The sequence below is a fragment of the Gopherus evgoodei genome, chromosome 19 (genome assembly GCF_007399415.2).
Source record: "Gopherus evgoodei ecotype Sinaloan lineage chromosome 19, rGopEvg1_v1.p, whole genome shotgun sequence".
NCBI lineage: Eukaryota > Metazoa > Chordata > Testudines > Testudinidae > Gopherus > Gopherus evgoodei.
Window position 1 is genome coordinate 9888043 of NC_044340.1, and position 23041 is coordinate 9911083.

Here is a 23041-nt window from a genome sequence, read left to right on the forward strand (position 1 = left end):
GGCTGACGCACACACACAGGCCCTCCTATACCGGTCAATTTTTCTTTTCTAAATAGAGATTTCTATTCAGTGAGTGGTAGTCACTTATACACAAGCATATACAGTAACATAACATGTTCATAAAACCTTTTGCTATCAAACGCCCTAAGTAGGATTGTGTAACCAAGTTATTAAATGTGCAGACACAGAGAGGTCTGAAGGATCTGGAAGGGCCATTTGCTTTTTGGATCAATTAAAAAGTCTGTTTATTGCTAAGGAATGTTCTTTCCAGCCAAGATTGCTCCAAATCTGATTAAAAAAAAAAAACTATTCACAGCAATTTTTTGAAGCAAAACATCCCCTTTCAGGAAAATACATGTGTATACACACACATGCATTCCAGCCACCTTGACCAGCAGCTTCTGTTGACTTTAGCAACAGCAGATAGTAAACACTTATGTAGCAAAGTACATGCAGTATCCTCAGCTTATGCCACAGGATAAACACTCCAGCATTCACTGGCCACGCCATTGGCCAGCGCAAGGAGTCTGCGGAACTTTTGGTAAGGGGAGTGGGGATTAACCCCCAAGTCTGGACCAAATCAGAACTCAGGTATTGAAATTACATTCTTCCTTCCCCAAACTCCCTTCGTTTCAGTTGGATTTGGGATTGTGTCCTAAAGTATTGTGGATGGTTGCCATAATTGCTGTTTAAACATCAGCTCCACCCCAGAGGAAGCTGCATTTCACTGGTTCTGCTTGTGCATTGGTTTAAAGATCATAATGCAATCCTTCAATAATATAAGCATGTCTTCCAATGCACTGCACCTCCAACAGCACAAAATACAATGTTTCACTGAGGACCCCATGGGAAGAGAGCCACCTATCATCAGCCAGCACCAACTCCTGGAATATCTGAGTGTTCCCCTTGGGGTCTCCTCCTCACATACTGACCAAGTTGACGCTGCTTAATTTGTAAAATGTAATGGAGTCACAGCACAGGGTAGGATGGCTGCATGTTACTCACCATTTCAAAGCACCCATCATCAAGCCTGGCATTTGGTGCTACCTTGAAGCACTAATTATCCTATGTTCAGGCCACTGATACTGTCAACATGCTGTGCATAACCCGAAAAAGAGTCCTTACTTATTAGCCTTCTTCCCATCCGTCTGGGATTTCCCATCCACCTCTGTCTCGCTGAGCTCTTCCGTTGGGCTCTGAGGTTCTGACCTGGGAAAGGCTGTCTTCAGAGTGTCCACAATGGCATTGAGCACAATCTGCCAGGGGTGGGAAAAGCAAGGTGGTTAACTCCTTGTGAAGGAGGAAGATACCATGCTCCAGAAAGAGGCGTCCTCTGGCTCCCAACTCAGCCGGTAACTGCCTATCAACCGCTACTAAGGAGAAAGAAGAACGTGGCATGGCCAGAACAACCTTCACTTTGGGATTAAAAGATCTCATCCATGCTCCTTTAGGGTCAGGTCCTACTGTTAGCAGAAGTTAACTGGGACAAGGCATGGACTCATAATGTCCCTTAACAGCTTTTTTTTTTTTTTAAATATATATATACACACACACACACACACACACACATACCCCTCTCTCACAGAACTGGAAGGGACCGTGAAAGGTCATCTAAGTCCAATCCCCTGCCTTCACAGTAGGATCAAGTACCATCCCTAAGAGATTTTTTTTTTGTTACCTCAGCTCCCTAAATGGCCCCCTTAAAGACTGAACTCACAAGCTGAGGTTTAGTATGTCAATGCTCAAACCACTGAGCTATCCCCAGCAAAAGTGTAGCCAAGGTGCTCAGAGAAACAGACTAGAACTGATGGGCAGCTCAAACCGGCTTCGGTCTCTCTTTCCCGTCTCTGCTCCCATGGCTCACAGGTGCTCCCCTTTAGGCCAGGCCTACACTGCAATCGCAAGTGGGTGATCACAGCTTGTGTAGACAGACTCAATGCTATGGTTGATCTTGCTAGCTGGAGTAACAATAGCAGTGAAGCCGTGGCAAGTATGTACCCAGGGTGCTGAGTGGGCTTGTACAGTCCATGATGCTGCTAGCAATCATTATTAGAGCTAGCTAAATCAAAGCTAGCTCAGTGACGTCTACATGCACTGTAGTCACGCCTCTGCCTGCAGGGTAGACTTATCCTGAGAGTCACAGGGCCTCTCCAGGTAACGTTTTAGACAGAGGCCTGTTAAACCTTCTGAACTGCACATATGCTCATACAGGACACTTCTTAAAGTGCCCCTACTGGAACTGCCGGGGGTTCAATGGAGTGACAGGTGCTGAAAGTGATCCATCTGCGGATAGCGCCCTCGCCTGAGGTGTTCAGGGCATGGGAGCTGCCACTGCTCTGGAAAGATTCCATTTGGAGAGGCATGTGCTAGGATTTTAATGCAAGAGCAAAAGGAAGAGAGACTGATTTCACTTTGATTTTGTTTATGGGCACCAGGTGCATCATGAGAGGAAGTGTTGGCCAGCATGTCAAGTGTGTTTAAATTAGACCGTGATATCTTCAATGAAGGGACCCTGTCTGAACCATTTTCCCAAGGGCAGGACAGCCTGGATTGTGTGAACATCACAGGAGACAGAGGAAAATTGAGACTTTGGATAAATCAAGTGAACTTTCAGTGTGACCATTGCAGAGGGAGGAGGGGCAGGACCCTGTTTGAGGGGATGGCTGTTGCGCTGGGCTATGTATATTTCAGCACTCTGGAAACTGGAAGAAGGGGAAGCTATAAAAAGCATCACTCTCATTCATTCAGAGCCAAATACACTGCGCATCCAGGCATTCAGCTAAGCCTCAACCCAAGTGGTTTTAACAAGCAGTCATGCACCCAGGTGCCCAAGCAGACACCAATCTGTAAAAGACAGATTGGAAAGCTTTCTATTGCTCTCATTAAATACAGTAAAAAAAACCCTGCCCATTAACAATCAGGGATTGGCCAGCTGATGTAAATATGGAGAACCCATGAGTACCAATCCCCCATTCTTACTAGACTATGAATCTTTATCTAATTATTAAAATATCTATGCAGCAAAGTTTCCTGGGGGAGGGAAAAAAACCAACGTGTAGGTATCTTACACCCCTCCTATAACCTGAGATCAGGTAACACGTTACCACTCAAGAGATTTGTTGAGAGAGCTCACAATCCAGGAGGAGATCTGGGGAAGAGTACCCAAAGGTGCACCAGGCACATTTGGGTCCACACGGATCCCATAAGAGTTAGCACCTTTCCAAATCACCAACACTTGAGCTCATCAACTGGGCTGGGCACTTGCAAGATGGAGTGGGAAAGGTGGTCATTGAAATGAATGAACCATCCCTCTGTCTCCTCTTCTCCCTCCTTCTGTTATGTACAACGTCCTATGCTTATGATGGGAAGGGTAGCAATTTGGGTCACAGACGCCATTTGCACAAAGCAAGCAAGGGTGGTCTTATGGTTAAAGCCAAGGACTGTGATTCCAGTGACCCAGACTCCCAAGGCAAGTCGTTCGATATTTCTATGCCTTGGTTTTCCCAGCTGTGACAAGGGGATTATAATACTTCACTTCTCCACTTCTGTGGCCATGAAGATTGTAAGCTCTATGGGGCAGGGACTGTCTCTAACTAGAAGTATGTACAGCATCTAGCATAGTGGTGTCCCAGAGCTCAGCTGGGGCCTCTAGATGCTAATAAATAACAACAGGCAGACAAAAGCCTAGAAGGAGAAAGTATTTTAATGCATTAGGATGAGAGCGTTCACACAAATGGAGCTCAACACATGGTAGCTACGCAGGCGCATAAAGGTACCTTGTCTATTCTGGAGACCACAAAGGGTTTCTTGACAAACGCAATCCTGGCGTCCGTGTTCAGGGCGAGGAACTCCTGCACCTGCTCACTATTGGCAATCTCGGGAATGCTGCACAGTTGCTGCAAAGGAAAACACAGGGTTGGGTCCTCAGAGACAGATGAGTGCTGGTAAAGCCTGTTGTCCATCTCTCCTGGTGATCAGTACCACGTTGTCTTTTATGCTACAGTCTCCAGATGTTCCAAGAGACAGGACGACCACCACTCCCCAGGTAAAATTCTCCCACACTCCGACAGGGTATTTGTTGAGCTATCCACCCTGAATTTCTTCCCTCCTCCATAAAATGAAAGAGGGCAAAGTCATGCCTTGTATGGATTATTTGGAGTCAGTAGGCAGGCCAAGGCTTCTCTTGTTGCCTCTCCCTCCCACCCCATCCAAAAAAAAAAAAATTAGAGGCCATTCCTGAAAGTTTGACTTGCCCAAAGTCACATATACATGTGGCAAAGTCAGGATAAAAGCTCAGGAAGTCTGCTTCCTAGTCCTCTGCTTTAACCAGCCCATCACTACTCTGCTCTGTTCATCCACACACATGGATCCTGCACAAACAGATCATAGTCATAAGGAAGAGGCTGCTGAGTCTGTTTAATGATAGGGACCTGAGAGAACATCTCACCTTCAAGAACGATTCCAGGAGACTTTTTCTGGCTTCCACCTTGTCACTGTCCATGTTTCCAAACGGAAGATCAGGAAAAAGTTTCTTTGGACCTTTGACATCTTCAGAATAAAACACATGCATAAGTAAAAATAAGACGCATCAGCAATGTAAATAAAGGGCTAAATCTTGACTGAGGAGTAACTTACTACACCCATAGGCCAATGGCAGAGTAAGTTAATGCTCTGCATGAACTAGGGTGAAAGGATCTGGCCTCAAATATATACAGAGCTTTCATCCCAAGTGTTTTAAGACACAGGACTCTGCCATGCCAAAGGACTGGAGGTGTTGGTTAAGAGATAATAGACAACCTGAGAGAATTTATTATCTGTAGTAAGTTATTACATTACAATGTTTCAACATTATCCAAACAATGGACTTTCCAGTGTACAGGAGATTTCAAAACCCCGACTTTTCATTCTAAAATCAGAATGAAAATGATTCTCAACACCAAAGGCTCCTATGGTATAGAAATTCTGTTGTCTGACCAGCTCTCCACTGCTTAGCCAAGGGCCCCCCCATTACGTTAGGAAAGGGACACCCCAACCTGGGCTGCAGCAAGGGCTATGTTAAGATTTTAGGAGGAATCTAGCAGCCAACCCTACTCTGCACTTTGATGTGCACCTGTTACCAGAAATGGACACTCCTCCCTGGTGTCCTCTCTTCTAACTAGCTTGGCAGAGGAACAGGAATTGCTTGTGGTTTGAGTCGCCCAGCAGTTAATCCCTACAGTGATTTGGATTAGGGAAGCCAGGAGCTACAGTCAATTGAGGCATCTTTGGTGCTTGTGCTGCATGTTGGTCACCTCTACTACAGGGCTTGCTCCTGGAACCTACAGTGATGCTCCTTGAAACACCCGCCCATCAACAATCAGGATGGGGAGACCAGCTCCCACCCACTATTCTGAGAGCCCCATTTCCATCCTGAGGGAGCTAGTCCAGGGCGGCTGGCTGACCCACACCCCTCTCTGCTGCTGAGGAACACAGTGCACAGCAGGCAGGAATATCAGGAAGAGGATGGATTGGGCAATGCTGCAGCGGCTCCTACAGCAGAGAGAATGGTTGATATGCATTGGGGGAAGGTGAGGGGCAGGATATATCTCATTGCAGTTAGAAGGGGGCACTTAGGAACTCAGATGAAGTTCAGAGAGAGGCAGGGAGAACACTGAGGTCATCCTAGACTCCTGTTAACCCACCATGTGCTGGCCTATGGATGCTCACCAGGCCTTCTGAATGGGGCACCCACAAGATTTAGCCAAGCAGTGCCATGCAGGGATGGCAAGGAGAGGCAGGGAGGTGGGGAAGGCAGCTAGGGCTTTTACAGGGACTCTGTTTGAGTGCTGACTTTTAACGAATTTCCGCAGCTCGGGTTTCTCCTCCAGCCTGGTCTGCAGGTTCAGGAACTCGCGATAGCGCCGGTTCACCGTGTGGTAGGCCACTTGCTGGAGGTTGTTGGCATTCTCACTCTCCAGCGCTGTCTCATACTGGGGAAGAAGAGGGCAGACCATTAGTCAGTCGTTAACTTGTGGAGACCAGATACAACTCAGAGACAAAGATCCCTCCTTGGGTCAGGGGATGGGACCCAGGAATCCCCACTCTCAATCTCTCGCTCTAACCACCGGACCCACATTACCTCCTGGGGTGGATAACAGTGGAGGAATTTTTTTTTAAATAAATTTAAGTGGGATTTAATTTTGTTATTTAAAATTAGAATACATTTTTGTTTTTAAAAATAAACCTATTTAAAATGAAATCTGAATTTAATACAAAATATGTTAAGGCCTAAACTTATTATACTCTCTTAAAACATTTGAGCAAACAATAAATACGCTGAATCCATGAGCCTCTATCAAAACCTTTGCGTTAAAGGCTGCTTTTCTATAAAAAGAAAGAATCAGTGGGAAAACATCTATCTTGTGAGGTGAAGCTTAATAAATATGGCACAATAGTAGTACATAAGCAATAGATCATTCACCATTTTCTTCCATACTAAAAAAAAATAATGTACAATTAATAAACGTCTGAAAATATTAAGCTATACAGTTGCTAACTCTCATGTGAAGGCTCTATTTAGTTGTAAATCAACGTGTTTTTATGATTATCTCAGCCAAGGAGAATACATCTTTCTTTAGAAAAGAACTGAAGTACAAATGGAAAAGTTGATTGAAATTGAGAATTTCAAATCAAGGCTTTCCACTTGGTCATTGAAATCACAGATTTATATCAACCTGCCCTGCTATGGGCAAAGTCCCCAGAGGAGGGGGCAATTAGCTTGGCCTAAAACAGCTTGCTGATCCTCTCTTCCAAAGCATTGGCTTTCCTGCATGCCCACCCTCCAACAAGAAAAGAGTGACTGTATCACCTTGACTGTGTAGAGTGTGTAGGGATGGAACCCTGTCCCGCTGTGCTCCCGGGCAGTGATGGTTCCGGTTATCCGCAGGTTCTGGATGATGACTGGGCTGTCAGGGCTACTGATCGGCTCAAAGCTGAAGGTATGGGAGGAGTAAAGTGGGAGAGGTGGCTGGCTGGGGTCCAGGGGACTCTTCGCTGGGTTCTCCAGAAAGGACGGTCGCCTCGGGAAAGGTTTCTCTGGATCGGCCAGCAGGGCAGTGACAGAGGCCAAGCTATCTTCCTTCTCCACTGCGGGGTCAATTTGTATGTCAGGGCACTGGCTCAGTGCAGAGGGGAGGACACTTCTTTCAGAGTTAGAAGCGGTGCTCTCCTCCAGATACCCATCCTTGGTAACTACATGGTCCTCTTGGTCCAGGCCGTCCGACCCCTCCAGCACCGCAAAGGAATCCTGGAATGTGTCAGTGAGGAAATCCTCCGTGGACAAGAGCACCACGGAATCAGAGTCCTTGCCGAGGTCAGACATAGGGGACTCCAGCTCTGAGTCCTCACACAGCAAGAGGGAGCCCAGAGTATCTGGCTGGGGGTAGCGCACGGGCGTGCTCCCGGCTTTCTTACCATCAACGTCAGCACCAGCCTCTCCGCTCATCAGGTCCTTCCCCTCTTCCGCTTCCTGGGGATTGCACTCCAGGCTCTCCACCACATCGTAACTGGGGAGCTCCGAAGGCCTTGGAGATGGTGCCACAACTTTCAGTGGCAAAGAATTTGGCACTGTGGGCTGGCAGGGGGAGGCAGCCAATGGAGGCGCCTCCCCCTTTCCCCTTCTCACCCCTTTGCTGCCCATCTTGGAGAAAATCTCAATTAGCAACAGGTTGATCCAGTCAGGATCAGACATTTTCTTGAACATAGGCAGAAGAACATTGCAGGTGACCAGCTCCACCACCACGAAGCGCCCGGTCCTAGTTTCCAGGTGAGGCTTGGGCACCAGCACCCGGAGCAACAGGTCAACAATGCTCCGAGCATAGTTCACTTCCATGGCTGGGCTCTGGACAGCTGGGTGTGGGGCAGAGAGTTCGCCGTATGCTCGCCAGAGCTGGTCTGCCAGCTGAGCTGGTCCTGCCGGGCTCCTTGCAGCCTCCATACTCTCCCTTGCTTTCATGTAGCTTTGCAGGTGGCAACCACAAAGCAAGAGAATCTTATGGGTCAAGGCTTGCTTGTCCACCAGAGCCATCCTCCTTTTGAGCTCTAGGGCCAGGCCTAGCATGGCCTTCCTCACCTCTTCCTCAAAGCCCGGCTCGCTGCAGACTGTCCGGTACCACGAGGACACAAAGTCTCGGATGATTTTCTGGATCATGTGGTCAATCTCCTCGTCCAGCTGCTTCTCCGCCTCAGGGCTCTGTGGGCAGTTCTCCAGCAGGATGAACCGTTCCAAGTGGAGCCGGCTGCGGGTGCCGATGATGGCCTGGGACCCCAGCCATCCCCCCAACACCACCAGCAAGCCCGAGAGGAGGCAAAGCAGCCAGACATTAACCAGCAAGTGCACAACTAATAACCAGGCTAACAGGGCCCCCAAAACCATCAGCTTCCTGTTCCCTACCAGCTCGCCCAGCCCGCTGCTGAGACTACCACAGGACTCCTGCGTCTTTAGCATCCTCTGGTTTTCCATCGAAAGAGCCAGGGAGCTTGGTGCTGGGCTTGCAAGTCTGAAAGGGTATTTCCCCAGCCCAGGCAGATCAGCACCTTGTAAACATCACATCCAACCAGCTGGGACACAGGAAAGACAAATGCAAACTACTCTCTGCTGACTGCCAAACCCCAACACCCAGACAGCCCTGCAAGTGAGGAGGCGCTTTGCAAAGGCACCTTTGCCTCTCTCTTTGTCACAGCCCCGGGTAAGACTATACCAGCCAGGCCAACCAGCCCCCTTTAAAACCACTAGCTCCTGGAACAACATGAGTTGTTTTAAAAACTACAGCTGCATGAAAAGCTTCCTGCTTTTCAGATCACAGGGGGAGCGTGACCCTAGCCCCTCCTCCCCCACATCTGCACCCCAACTTTCCCTCTAACCCCCCTGCCAAGCCAGTGGGCTCTCAAATCCTGTGCCACCCACAGGGTCTTAACTGGGTGCTCGCTAGAATACGTCACGGGTTTGTCTGAGTGCTGCATTGCCAGGCATTGCTGGTGCTTGGCTCCTCTGCTCTCTCCCAGCTCCGCTTAGCATCTGTGGCTGGCTCAGCAGCTGCTCCCCTGCCAGCTGCGGGCCCCTCTCCTGCCAAGAAATGGACCTGGGGCTCGTGGCTCAGGGCTGTTGTCTGAGAGCTGCCGGATCTGCCTCTGCAAAGGAGATACGAGCAAAAGGGGAAAGGGAAAGGCCCAGAGCAGCACAGAGAGGCCTTTCTCAGTGCCACCTAGTGAAAGGGAAGCAGCAGCACAGAAAATACTGCTGCAATTCAAAACACGGTCTCTGCTCCTGCAGCACATCCTAGGGACCTGAGGAGGATTTTACTAGCAAATAATAATCAACAGTGTAACATCTGGGGCAGCCAAAGGAAAGACACAAGCCCACGTGGTGTAAAAATCCCACTAACACTAAAGTAGCTAGAGCAGGATCTGCCCTCCCAGCCAGAGCTGGCCACTCACCTCATAAGCACCCCTTGTTACAATTCCCATACCCCTACCCGATCTCTCTCAAACCAAGCCCACCTGCAACCCAGAAACCCATTCCAGTGTTTTCAATTTACAGCCTAAAGTGCATTAGTGAATTACACCTCACCTCACTGCTGGCAGATGGAGAAATTGAGGCACAGTAAAGTGACTTCCCATAGAGCATTGGTAATAGAACCCAGGTGTTCCCTAGTGCACAATCCCTTATTCTAAACATGAGATTGCTCTCTTTCTGATTTTATACCATCTTGGAGAAGGCTGGTGCTCATGAGAACTTGCATCCCAGATCAACAAGGCAGAAACAAGATATTAGAAATGCAGTGTTACAAAAGCATCCAGCTACAATTACCTAACCACTTAACTATCATGGCTGACCCAGGTAATTACAGTGAAACCTGACTGACATGGAGATGAGTGAATGGGATTTCCCAGTCCCGGCATTCCCCAGGTTTAGGAAAACTCATAAATGGAAGCAGATCTGGTCTGTGATCTGCTTGAACCAAATCATCAGATCCAAACACTGCTAAGCTTTGGGAAATTCAGATTTGGATCCAGGTGAGGGCCAAACTCTAGTATTAAACAACCAAGCTTCATTAGCCATTATCAATTTTAGGTATCACTTGTTAAGTGCTCAAAGACTAAGAAAATACACAAATAGACCATCTCTACCTTGTAGCCCTTGACTCTCACTTGATCTTGTGGTGAAAAATACTAGGCTATGACTCAGGAGATCTACCTTTCTTAGGGCCTGACTTCATATGAAGTTATTCCTGATTTACTCCATGTGTGGACACTCTTACTTCAGAATAAGAGTGCAGTGTTCCTATTTAGCTTAATCCTCTCCATTTATTCTGGCATAAAAGATCCACACATGGAGTTAATCAGAACAACTTGATGTGAAGTTAGGTTCTTACATAGCCTTAGGTACTTATATCACCTCTATTCCTGTGCCACAGAGAAACTCAGGGTCAGATCCTTGAAAGTATTTAGGTGCTTAATTCCCATTTCTATTGTACCTGGTATTTAGGAGCTTAAGTATGTTTGAGGCTCTGGGCTTAGGTGACTTTCCCAAGGTCACACTGAAAATCTGTAGCAGAGCAGGGAATGAAACCAAGATCTCCTGAGTCTAGATTAGCACTCCAACCACTACCCCCCTACTTCCTCTGGGGTCAGTGCCTCCCTCTCCCACAGGTTCCCTCTGTGTGTGTCTACACTGCAGCTGGGAGCAAGCCTCCCAGTGTGGGATGGGCACACTTCTGCTAGCAGGGCTCCAGATAGCTAATGGCAGTGTGGCTGTTCCTGCTCTCAAGTCTGAGGGGTTAGTCCTTTAATAAAGCAGGTCCTAGAGCAGGGTTGTAGCTTTCCCCAGCAAGAATAAGGAGTGCTAGACAGCAGGGGTTCTCAACTTTTTTCTTTCTGAGCCCCCACAACAGGCTATAAAAATTCCACAGCCCAAGTATGCCACAAAAGCTATTTTTCTGCATATAGAAGCCAGGGCCAGCATTAGGGGGTAGCAAGCAGGGCAGTTGCCAGGGGAGCTCTGTGAAGCTAAGTTGCTCACCTTCAGCTTCAACCCCAGGCAGTGGGGCTGGGGCTTGGGCTTTGGCTTTCTGTCCTGGGTCTCAGCAAGCCTAAAGCTGGCCCTGCTTGGTGGACCCCTTAAAACCTGCTCATGGCCCCCAGGCTCCTGGCTGAGAACCACTGCTGTACAGCATGTTCCCTGCAGTACACAGAGCCCCACAGTTTTGCATCCTCTCCCCAGGTTGGAGAGGAATAAGGGAGTCCTAGATACAAGTTGCCATAGCAGGGCAAAAAACTTGATTCCCCCTTGCCTTGCACTGCTGTAAGCAATGAGCCAGGCTGCACAGCAGGCCTGAGGAGTTCATTAGAGGCCAGTTAGCTCAGGAATGGCTCTAGCATGCTGCAGACAGGCACCAGCACTCACAGCTGGCCAGTGGGAAGCCTGATTGGATCCCTGGTCTGCTGGAGGTTTCTGTGCATGAGGAGAATGGTGAAGCTCCACAGCTGAGAGCAGAATGCAGGGTCTCAGGACAGCAATGCAGAGTGTGAGTGATTAGCAAAGGTGTTTTGAGTGAGCTTAGTTATTGTGAGGGTGAATGGGGGTGAGAGAGAGATCCTGACCATGTCATAGCCTCATTTATTCAGCACTCGGGATGGCTTGACTACACCAGAAGACTAAAACCCACCACTGTGATGGCAACTAGGCACAGATAGGTAGCCCAACTGGCACATGGAGCAGTGTGAAATGCTTATGCTGTGCCAAGCTTGCGGCAGCCTGCCCCAGTGGGTTTCCTGAGCAACCCCAAGCAGAATGTGCTATGTGATATAATGTGGAACCCCGTTTGTCTTAGCCCCCATTTGTGCTTTCTGAGGGGGGCATCAGACTGAAAGCAAAGGTCAGAAAACATGACAGATCAAAAAGGCAAATGCATCCTCCAGAGGATGGCCAAATCCCCCTTCAGGATCTATAGACTCTGATAAGACATCTCCAGAGACAGCCACCTCCCACAGAGTGGGGGAAACCATAAGGGACTTTTGCTGCTCAGGGAAATGAAAGGACTTTCCATGGGATTTTTTTTAATTGGTTTCTTCAGAATAAATGTCTCTTGAGGTTCCGAGATCCCCACCTCAGAAGAGCAAGCTCTTAAATGAGCTGCTGAGACTCTCACTCAAAGCAAGAACTTCCAGCAAGGGCAAATGTGTCCAACGGGATTCATGGGGAGCAGAAGGAAACAAGGAGAGGTCATTCCCTCAGTGGCAAGGTAATGTGGGCTTTTAAAGGGACACTGACAGAGGTGCACATTCCTGCGTGGTGCTCAGTGCCATGGGTCCCACACAGCCCTGTCTAGATTCTGTTAGGTCACACGGGAGGATCAGTCTGTGCAAGGTAGTGTAACCTACTGTGATCCACAGAACTGTTGCTCCTGACTAATGGAGTTAGCGGAGGTCAGTGCTGGGCTCACGCCCAGCTTTGGTCTGTGACTGGGGGTCGGATTTGTCCACACAACAAAGTCTTCACCTAGAGATTTCCAGTCATGCAGCCTGTTGCTCTGAGACTTAGAAACCAGAATAGTGAGGGAGGCTTGGGGGTCAGGCTGCAGGCCCAACAAAAAGATTAAATTCACTAACCCCATGTTATTTGCTCTGTGTCAAGTCTTCTTCTAAATGACAGCTGAGCTACACAAGGGCTGCTGATCACATGGCAGAGTGACAGGCAAGGCCATTGCAGTATTCTCTGTGGTCCTTTGTTTTACATGAATTGCAGTATGACGTGCAAGCATTAAATGCTCTCTCCCCTAAGAGCACTGCACAAAAGAGATCTTTGTATTACTAACCTTTCTTATGCTCAGCAGCCTCGGAGAAACTAGTGTGAGAGTAGACACTGCCTCAGCCTGGGGGTGACTCTAATTTATGCTAGCTGATTATCTCCCCCCCACCTCTTGGGAGCATTCACCTCTTGAGAATTGCTGGAGCACAGTGTATTTTGTCCATATTTCCTCCTCAGCTCATCCTGATGTGACCCCTAAACCATACCCTGCAGCTGGTGGCATGTGGAAGCCATGAGGGTTCCCTTCTCCTTGGGCCATAGAGTAGGCCAGGGGATCTGACCCACTAATGTTTATATGCTAGACAGAGCCCTAGAGCCAGAGTCTGATCTGAGTTGCAGAGGCGTAAAGCTGGTGTAACTCCATTCACACAAATGGAATTACTCCAGAGTTAAATGGTTGTGTGAGAGACAGATCTGGCTGGTTGCTCTATAACATGATCATTTTGCATGGCTGCAAAACGATCTCTTAATATGGTTGCCAGGCCTGAAGAGCCTATGAGAACTGAATAGAAACTGCCAGAGGAGTGACTGTGAAGCAGGGGATGACATGGGGAGGAAAAGTAAACCCACTGAGCAGCAGAACTTCAGGTTACAAGGTGTGGTTGGGGACCCCCTGCCCTTTACCATTAACTTTAAATATGAAAAAACCTGTATTGGTGCAAAATTTGAGCTGTGGATTTAAACTCCCTGAAGTCAGAGAGCCAGATCCCTAGCTGGTGTAAATCCACCTGTCTCCGTGAATAGAGCCAGGGTGATTTGTATTAGCTGAGGATCTGAACTGCAGCGGACCTGTAGCAATCCAAATATCACACTTAGATAAGAAGGTGAGGCTTTTTTCATTCTCAACATCTGCTGTACTTAAGGTCACTGCTTCTCTTGTGAAATGAGTTGGAAAAAGCCACTGAGGGGATGTGGTACAGGACAGGGTGGGAGAAGGGGATCTACTGTCTCAAGCTTCAATCTCTCTTACAGCTTTAGGAATAAAAAACCTTCACAGACCTGCTGCCTCTGTTAGCTCTATCTGGGCCGAAGATTCTCTCCTCTTGTCAGAAAGTGTTAATGCTACTCATGTTAGGGGTGTGAAATGAAGTAGCTCCTTGCCTGGTAGCATTGGCCCTTACTGAGAAACAAGCCCCCTTGCTCTCATTCTGACCAGTCACTGCAACCTGCAGGAGACCTGTGCAGCTGAGGGGAAAATAAAAGGTAAGAAACACATGTGGGTGTAAGTTTGTGTGTAGGTGTGATGGCTACCACCCAGGCTGGCAAACCCAGGTTTGGACTGGGGATCTTTAGATCTAAAAGCATGAGTAGCTGCAGCTGGAACTCAAGTGCCAATTTTCCATAGCTGGGACTGTAAAAGATTCATGTTGTGTGCACATGGGGCATAGGGGAATCTGCCCCCTGGACAGTGGATCACAGATGCACGTATATTTCTGTTTGCGTAGGTGTAGATTGTGATTGTGTAGGCCTATTTGTATTTGTTGTTTCTAGATATGTATATCTGTGTCTTGGCTGAGGAATTAGCAACTGGGAGAAGCCTTATTAAAATTTGCATTTGTTCTTTTTGAACGTAGATGCAAAGTCCCCCGGGTAATCACTAAATCTGGTTGGAAAATGTTTGGGGGTTTTCTTCCCTCTTCTGTGCAAAATTCTGATTCTTCATAAAAAAAAAACAAATTTCCACTTTTACTCAAAGTTTTTGGTATTAGACTGAAAACAGTTTGGGGGATTTTGTGGGGGAAGGGGGAAGTTTGACAAAAAAGTAAACAAAATCCATAGAAAATAGACCCTTCATTAAATTTTTTGTCTAGAAAAAAATCCACCATTCTATCAAACGCATTCAAGAGAGAACTTTTGACCAGTCCTAATAGCACCAGACAGAGATGCAACCCCACAAACTAGCAAAATATCCTGGCAAGATTTGCCATTTATAATTCTACAACCACCACCACATAGAGAGCACCTTTTATTTGGATAGATCCCAAGGGATTTTCAGGACATGGACCTGATACTTTTTGCATTTATGCTTGTGTAAATCCAGAGTAACCCCACAAAAGTAAGCTCGGGAGTGCAGTGTCAAGCCCATTGGTCCTGATGCTAATTTCACACCAGTTCTACATCCATATAACCCCAGTGACTTCAGTAGGTCACTTCTGATTTACACTAGTGTAAGTGAGAACAGAGTTGGGACCATAGCTTGTTAAGTATGGAAACACCTGTCTGCAGCTGTATCTAGGGTACATCCTGTGGTTGATACTGCTTGATGTGCAGTATGTCTGTTAGGACCTGAGGTGAAAGTCCTGATTAGAACAGGGTTAATAACTGTTGGTTTTTTTCCATTCGGGCAACAGACTGAACAATTGGGAGGGGAACCCAAAATTGGTTTGGATTGACCCAAAACAAAACTTTTTTTTTACATTTTTCCAAATGAAGATGCCAAAAATACTTAGTTTTGTGTGGTTTTGTTTTGAAGGTTTTAAAATATATATAATATTTTTTTAAAGAAAATCTAGTGGAAATTCTGAAATAAAACACCTTTCTGAAATGAAAAATCAAAGCTTTGGTTTGGGAATGCCAAAATGAACCACTTCAACATTTTGGAAATATTTATTATTCAATGAAAAAAACTGGCCAAAATTGATGCGAATTCTCAAATTGTTTTGGGTGACCCCAAATCTGTCTCTTTTTTTCAATGAAACATTTTTTTTCATGAAATATTTTACCTAGCTGCAGTCCTGGTTCTGCTCCCAATTTACATGGTATAAATGAGGTGTAACTGTACTGCAGCAGACAGTGCTACATCATTGTAAGGGTGAGGACAATCAGGCCTGAAATCTGTTTTTATTGGCACAAAATGGTGATTGAGTTCTACTCCAGAATTGGCTGCTTTTCAGAGGAAGATGCCTGAATCCTGTCTATAGGGACAAACAGATTGTATTCACTTACAATAAAGCAAACCATAGTTAACTTCATTAATTCTAGCAGTGCTTAGTTCCTGATTCTGGGCTTGATTACATCACTATAAACCTGAAATAATGTTAGTGGGGATTACTGTGCTGGTCAAACATCATAAAAAGTTGTTGAATAACATATAAAAACTGACTATGAAATTCGTCAGCTGAATTATTCACTGAATGGTTTTATGGCCAGCTCTTCTGCCGATTTACCATGATCCAGGCAAGAGGTCTCATGTGACAGCTTCCTCTTTGTAACCATTCTAACAGTGATAATTCAGGATCTCATGGGTTATGAGCCTCCAGAACAGGTAATCATACATAAGCTAAATCTCAGATTTTTATAAGAGACAGAGGTGTGATCCCTGCAGTGGTCAGACTGGCTGGCCAGCAGTCAGAGGAAGGATGCCTTTGTGACAGGGACTCGAGAGGTGCATATTTAGTTCCTGGCTTTGCCAGAGACTTTATGTGTGACCTTGGCCAAGTTGGGGCTGGGTTCTTTCAAGTGCTCAGCAGCCAGCATGGGAGCCAGTTCAGCTTCCATTTTGGTGTCTAAAAGAAGTGGCTGGGCCCCAACAATTCCCACTGCTCTTCTGAAAGCCTGGGAGTCATTGCATTTGAAGCAATTTTGCAAATCTGTCCCTCAATCTCTCCAAGTCTCAGTTTCCCCATATATAAAATGGGGAAGATAATCCTTAAGTACCTCACACAGGGTTGTTGTCAGAACAAATTCTTCATGGCGTGAGACTGGGGCTATAACAGTCCCTGAATAGGCAGGTACTTTGTGAACATACTTAAGAACATCTCTTCTCCCTCTGACCCCCCCCCCATCCAGCAAAATAACTCCAGAGCACTGAACCATTAATGGGAGTGAGTCTTGACACCTGTCCTCTAAGAACAAGAATTGCAGGCTGCAGCTGTCTCTAATCTGAATTTTTTCCTTTTGGGGTAGAAATCCTGTCATTAGTCTTAATTTCTCCTGATGTGTCATCCTGTAAAGGGATTGAAATGCAAGGCTACTGCTGCCTCTAAAGCCTCAGACTTAAGGAGGAAAGATGATGAAGCTTTGGAGCCCAATGATGATCTAGCTTTTACCCATGTCGACTGGGAGTAACTCCTCAAAATCCAATGGAGTTGTCTGGGGTAGAAGGATCATGTGAGTGAGAGAAGAATCTGAGGTTGTTTACAGAGAAACTACAGTGATTAGAGTAACGATAATGGATAGACCTGAGGGGGAATAAGGGGGCTATGGTGCTGGAGTTATCCATCTTGCAGAGAGATTCTGACAGTGTCAGAAACTGCTCAAGTGGATTAGCATCCCACCAGAGACTTGAGATGGATTGACTGTCTGAGCCATAAACCCCTCCAGATCCATTATTATTATTTTGTTTAAAAAAATAAATCTTGCAGAGGCTGGAGTTCCTGCACGTTTTACATTGAGTGAGCAGCCATTTCTTATGTTAAGTTATTTCAGCTGAAGAATGAAGAGCTGTTGAAGTAAATGGCTGGAGAGCTGGAAATGCATTTTGATCATGACACCAGACCTGACAGATGACTTCATGCCCATGCGGAGAATGGAATTTTTATCGCTACATGGGCAGAGGGTGTGCAGGGGGAAAGGGGCGGCGTGATTTATCAGACTGTAACTCTTCAATATTCTATAGCAGGGTGGTGTAAGACCTACTGGGAGCCATTGTTCCTACATTGCAATTGTTGTCCTGGAAAGCAGGCCAATTAAAAGGGATTAATTTATAACCAGTACAAAACATGAATCTGACATCTGTATAAATGCAGGCAGTTTGGAAGAGTGTAAGCGTGTTAGGAGCAAAGCATCATGTTGATCTGAGCAGGAGGGACTGTGTGTATGAACTAGCTACTTACTGCTATTTAGATCCTGGGCACTTCCAAATTAGGGTTGATTTGATTTCTGAAGCTGTCTTATAAATTGAGATGACAGGCCCCTTCCTGAAACCTTTGGATCACCGACATAAAGAATTTTTCCTCAGCAGGAACTATGCTTTTTATTTTCTTTTTGAAATGAGGCAGTAAGTTTGAGTATGAATGAAAACAGAAGCTCCTTGATGTAACATTGTGGGGACTGCTGAAAGCAGCTAGTGGGAATCCAAAGCTAAGATGCATCAATTCAGCATGAGATAAAAAGCAACCCGATGAGTCCCCCGGCTTGCTCGATGGTGACTTGGATCAGATAATCTGCCTCTGTTGGTGGAATTGCCAGGGTTCTTAAGTGCTTGCACCTGTCTTAGCTAAACACTGCTTGGTTTGGAGGGCTGCGGGGTTTTCTTTGCGAAGGGTGGTCATCTCTGCAAAGGTTTTGGGAAATATTTTGGGATGTACAGTGGACTGGAAGCTTTATGGTGGTAGAATATAGGTGACTGAACTGACTCTCGTGTGCTATCTGCAGGAGCTCCCACTCCTGAGCAGGAAAACTTTGCCTTATCACACCTCATTTTGGCAATGGCTTATATGCCACAGTCTTTCCTGGCAGAGAGGAAAGATAGTCTAGTGGTTAGGGCACTAATCTGGGATAGCAGAGCCCTGGCTTCAATTCTCTGCTCTGCCATAGACTCTCTGGGTGACCTTTGGCAAGTCACTTAGTCTTGCTGTGCCTCACTTCCCCATCTGTAAAAAGGGACCAATGCCTACCTCATGAGCGCCTGGCGGAAATAAATGTATGGATGGTTTTGAGGAGCTCAGATACTATGGTAATGGGGCCACGTTAGTATCATAGGTCAGCTCCTTTCCAAGAGGGAACGATGGGAGATGTTCGGCTGCCAGACTTCCAGGATTCCCCAGGGCTTTCCCTTGGGCTCGGTGGCTCCAGAGCAGGGATGTTGGCCCTGCTGAGGCAGGATGATAGTGTGGCTAAGGCACTGAGCTAGGTTCAACTCCCTGCATTGTCACAGGTTCCCTTGGGCGACTCACTGCGGGACAGATTTGTAAAGGCATTTAAGCAGCTAAAGATGCTGATATGAGAATACCACTGGGCACCCAAGCGCCTAACTCCCACAGATCTCAAGAGATGTTAAGTGCCCAGGTAAATCCTTTTAGGCTCTGCTGTACAGACTAAGGAACCTAAATATCTTAAAGATCTGGCCCTTAGTCTCTCTGGGCCTCATTTCCCCCTCTATTAAAGGGGCAAAGTGTTACAGTACCAGTTTTCTCCTGGGCTTTTTTAGATGGTAAACTGATCAGCGCAGGGGCTGTCTCTGGCTGTACAGCATCAAGTGCAGTGTGGCTCTCTTCCAGCTGGAGCCTCTAGGGGCCACAATAACACTATTAATAAGAAGGGAGCTAGTCGCCAGGGTGGTGGTGATCAGCCCAGGCCCTACCTGAACCGTGTGGTGAGTAATAGTGTTGTAGCATGGCCGATGAGGGGTCCCTGTGCATGGGTTTGAGGATTTCTTGTTCCACTCTGCTCAGCATCATGTTTTATAATAAATAGACACTTGGGCACTTTAATATCCGCTCACCCAGAGCTGTGGCTTCTTCCTGCCTGGAGCGGGGCACCAGGCTCTGTAGATCAGGGTTGTGCTCGTCTGGACTAACGTTAGCACAATGCGTGGCCATCCAGGGGAGTTCAAGTCTAAGGCTCGTAGCCTATGAGGGCTTGGACCTGTATGGTGCTGAGGACCTTCAATTCCCAAGGGTTCCAATGGCCATTGTTGCTCAGCCCCTCCCAGAACTGGGTCTTTACTACACAGTGGAAGGGGTCAGGAGCTTCAAGTGTTATGCTTGTATCCACTGGGGATGCTTTGCCTTGCTACACTGGCGCCTCCTGTTGATTCCATCAGGACATGGGCTGAAGCTGACTGAAGAGCTCTGCCATGTCCCTGGCAAGCAGTCCAGGAGTCCTAGGGGGTCTTTGGTGATGCAAACTGGGCGGTTGCTGTGGACATTCCAGTAGGAAGAACAGCATGGCTCCCTGACAGGCCAGACTGGGATTTAAAGAGTGAAACTGGAGACCAGCTCTCTTCATTAAAATCCATGTGGGCAGCTCCTCACTGAGTCACCTCAAGGTGTCAGCCAGGTGAAAACCAAGGTGAAGCCAGTGCTCTCTGTCTCCCCTATTGCTGTGCAGGCAGACAGATACAGTAGTTCTGAATTACCACGCCACTACATTTGGGTGCATCATCCTGGTATAACCCACGGTAGCACGGGAGCTCCCCTTGGTGCTGAAATAGTTCTTCACCAGGTTTACAAGGAGGCACCAATGCAGCCAAGCATTTGCACCTGCTTAACTTTGAGCACGTGTCCAGTCCCACTGGAGACAGTGGCTCTTAAACATGTGCTGATGGCTAAATATATGGCTGAAGAGGAATGGAATTACATATGACCACAGTGAAGTATATACTTAACTTATTTCTTTAGGCCCCTGTTCAGCTAAATTCTTATCAGTCATAACCCTCTGTATTGATGCAGTAAGTTTCCTTTGGGCATTCCTAGTGCTTTACAGGTATTTCTCGATGAAGACTCACAGAACTGCAGCAAGCGTTATGCCCATGTTACAAATGTGTAAACTGACCCACTCTAAAGTCAAGGGGCTTATCCAAAATCACAAAGCAGAACCCAGGAATCCCAGTTTATATTCTCTTACTCCAAGCTCTGATCCACACTTGTCTATTAAGGCATGCTGTTAATTGTTCCCTTAAGGAGTACCATGTCTAGCCAGAAGAAAATATCCCAGATAAATTTTTGCACAATGGTTTATTAACGCATTCCTAGCACTTAAATCTAGCACAGTGGAATTGAGAGAGAACTTTCCTTTCTTTGGCAAAATTTACCTCTAAATGATTCAACTTTTTTTTAAGAAACCCAGCCATTTTGCATGGAGTTTGTTAGGACTACATCAGCTAAATCCTGTGCAATATGACAATCATTCTTTAATTATGACTATTGTATTAATCTTGGAATGAAGCAATTTGTTTTCCTTCGCTGCTTTTATGGTGCTTAAATGCAGGTATCTTTTCCCTCCTCCAAATCAATAACTAAAATGATGAATAATAAAAAGCACTGCAGTGAATGGTTCATAGAGAACTGAAGGATGTAAGTTCGCCAGCAATGACTGCTTGTTATCCATTAACTCTGTGAACTAAGAAGAATTACGCAGATTTTAATTGCTGTATCAACATTAGACCGTCTTGCTGATAGACTTTTCTGATTGGATCCACAGGCTATCATACTACTAATCCCATTTACAGAGGAGCTGACTATATTAGAGTGCATTGCAGATCTGGAGTTACAAAGTTAAGGACTGATATTTTTATTATTTTAAAATGGGATTTTCAAAAGCACTCTTGCAGTTACCTTAACTCTTCTCCTATTGAAGTCAGTGAGATTTTTACTATTGACTTCAGGGGAATTCATTAGACCAACTCTGAGCACTTTAGAAAGCCCTGTCCACAATTCTTTATGCACGAGTGGAACTCATTCCTTTGCAGGGGGCCAGCACAGTGCTTTTGCATTACGAAATCCTCAAGATATAATCAGGACTTAAGTATCTTTGTGTTGGTTCTGTGGTTCGGGATGAATTTCATGCCATGGTCACATAACTGAGTGTGAGCCTAATTTGTGTGAGCAATTATTGCAGTTGTGGGCATAGCTTGGTAACTGTTCAGGCAAACTCCTAATGATGTTCATTTGGGCATGTTATATAGTTTGCCGGCATAATTGTGGTAATTACACTCAATGTGCAGCGGCAGTCAAAAAGCTAACAATGTTGCGAATCATTAGGAAAGGGATATATAATAAGAGAGAAAATATCATATTACCACTATATAAATACACCCACACCTTGAATACTGTGTGCAGATATGGTTGCCCCATATCAAAAAAGATCTATTGGAATTGGAAAAAGTACAGAAAAGGGCAACAAAAATGATTGGAGTGTGCAAGAGCTTCCATATGAGGTGAGATTGATGAGACTGGGCTGTTGCAGCTTGGAAAACAGATGACTAAGGGGGGATATGACATAAAATCATGACTGATGTGAAGAAAGGAAATAAGGAAGTGTTGTTTACGTCTCATAACACATGAACTAGGGGTCACCAAATGAAATTAATAGGCAACAGGTTTAAAACAAACAAAAGGAAGTGTTTCTTCTCACAACACACAGTCAACCTGTGGAATTCCTTGCCAGCAGATGTTGTGAAGGCCAATACTACAAAAGGGTTCAAAAAATAACTAGATAAATTCATGGAGGACAGGTCCATCAATGGCTATTAGCCAGGATGGGCAGGGATGGTGTCCCTAGCCTCTGTTTGCCAGAAGCAGGGAATGGGCAACGGGGGATGAGTCACTTGATTATTACATGTTCTGTTCATTCCCTGTGGGGCACCTGGCATTGGTCACTGTTGGGTGACAGGATACTGGGCTAGATGGACCTTTGGTCTGATCCAATATGGCCATTGTTCTTATGTTAATTTCATATGAAAATTAGGTGCGTACCCACTTAAAAAAATCATATCTTTTAAAGTACCTTGTCTGAAATCAATGGTGGGAAAGGCAACTCTAATAATACCCAGCTCTTATACAGAGCTTTTCAGCAGTAGATGTGAAATGACTTTGCAAAGGAGGTCAGTGTCATTATCACCATTTTACACATGGGCAAACTGAATCACAGAGGAGTGATGTGCCTTGCCCAAGGTCACCACCGGGCCAGTGACTGAGCCAGAAATAGAGCCCAGTCCTATTCATAGGCTGTCTGGAGCATTCTCAGGAAGGCTCACCAGATGGGGGATAAGCTTTTCCTAAGGCCTATTGTTTTCCCTAATGACCCAATACCATGAATAGGCCTTTCACAACCAGCTGCCTAGGCTGGAACCCTTTTGCCTACTAGGTATCACTCAGGTGTAACCACATTTGAAATACAGATACATAGTCAATATTCATAACTTCATATACAAAAATGATCCATGCATACAATTAGGATAATCATATTCAGCGAATCATAACTTTTTCAATTACACCTTACATGACACATCTAATACAAAATGCATCATAATTATGCCATAATCATATTCTAATAATACAACTATGAAAAATATGGGGTGCAGTGTCACAGTCCTTTATGGGGAAGATGTTATCAGTCCAAATTCAGGGGCCAGATGTCCCTGTCGCAAAACTTACCACACAGGCTGACACTTACTCATCTCCTAACAGGGAGGTTGAGGGCTGAATGAGCCACGGATACTGAACTCTTATGCCAGGGGTCATACTGCCA

General features: G+C 46.1%; 1 protein-coding gene across 2 annotated transcripts in view; it reads right to left on the reverse strand.

Moving 5' to 3' along the window:
- SNX19 (sorting nexin 19) overlaps window positions 1-9170 on the reverse strand; it is a 48304-nt gene extending 39134 nt beyond the window's left edge. For both annotated transcript variants that reach the window (XM_030538397.1, XM_030538398.1), the window contains exons 1-5: window positions 6848-9170; window positions 5831-5969; window positions 4448-4548; window positions 3777-3896; window positions 1126-1256 (exon numbers count right to left, since the gene is read on the reverse strand). In XM_030538397.1, coding sequence (XP_030394257.1) covers window positions 1126-1256; window positions 3777-3896; window positions 4448-4548; window positions 5831-5969; window positions 6848-8500 — 2144 coding nt within the window. In that variant the 5' untranslated portion in view covers window positions 8501-9170. The remainder of the gene's footprint in view (window positions 1-1125; window positions 1257-3776; window positions 3897-4447; window positions 4549-5830; window positions 5970-6847) is intronic.
- Window positions 9171-23041: the final 13871 nt, after the last annotated feature.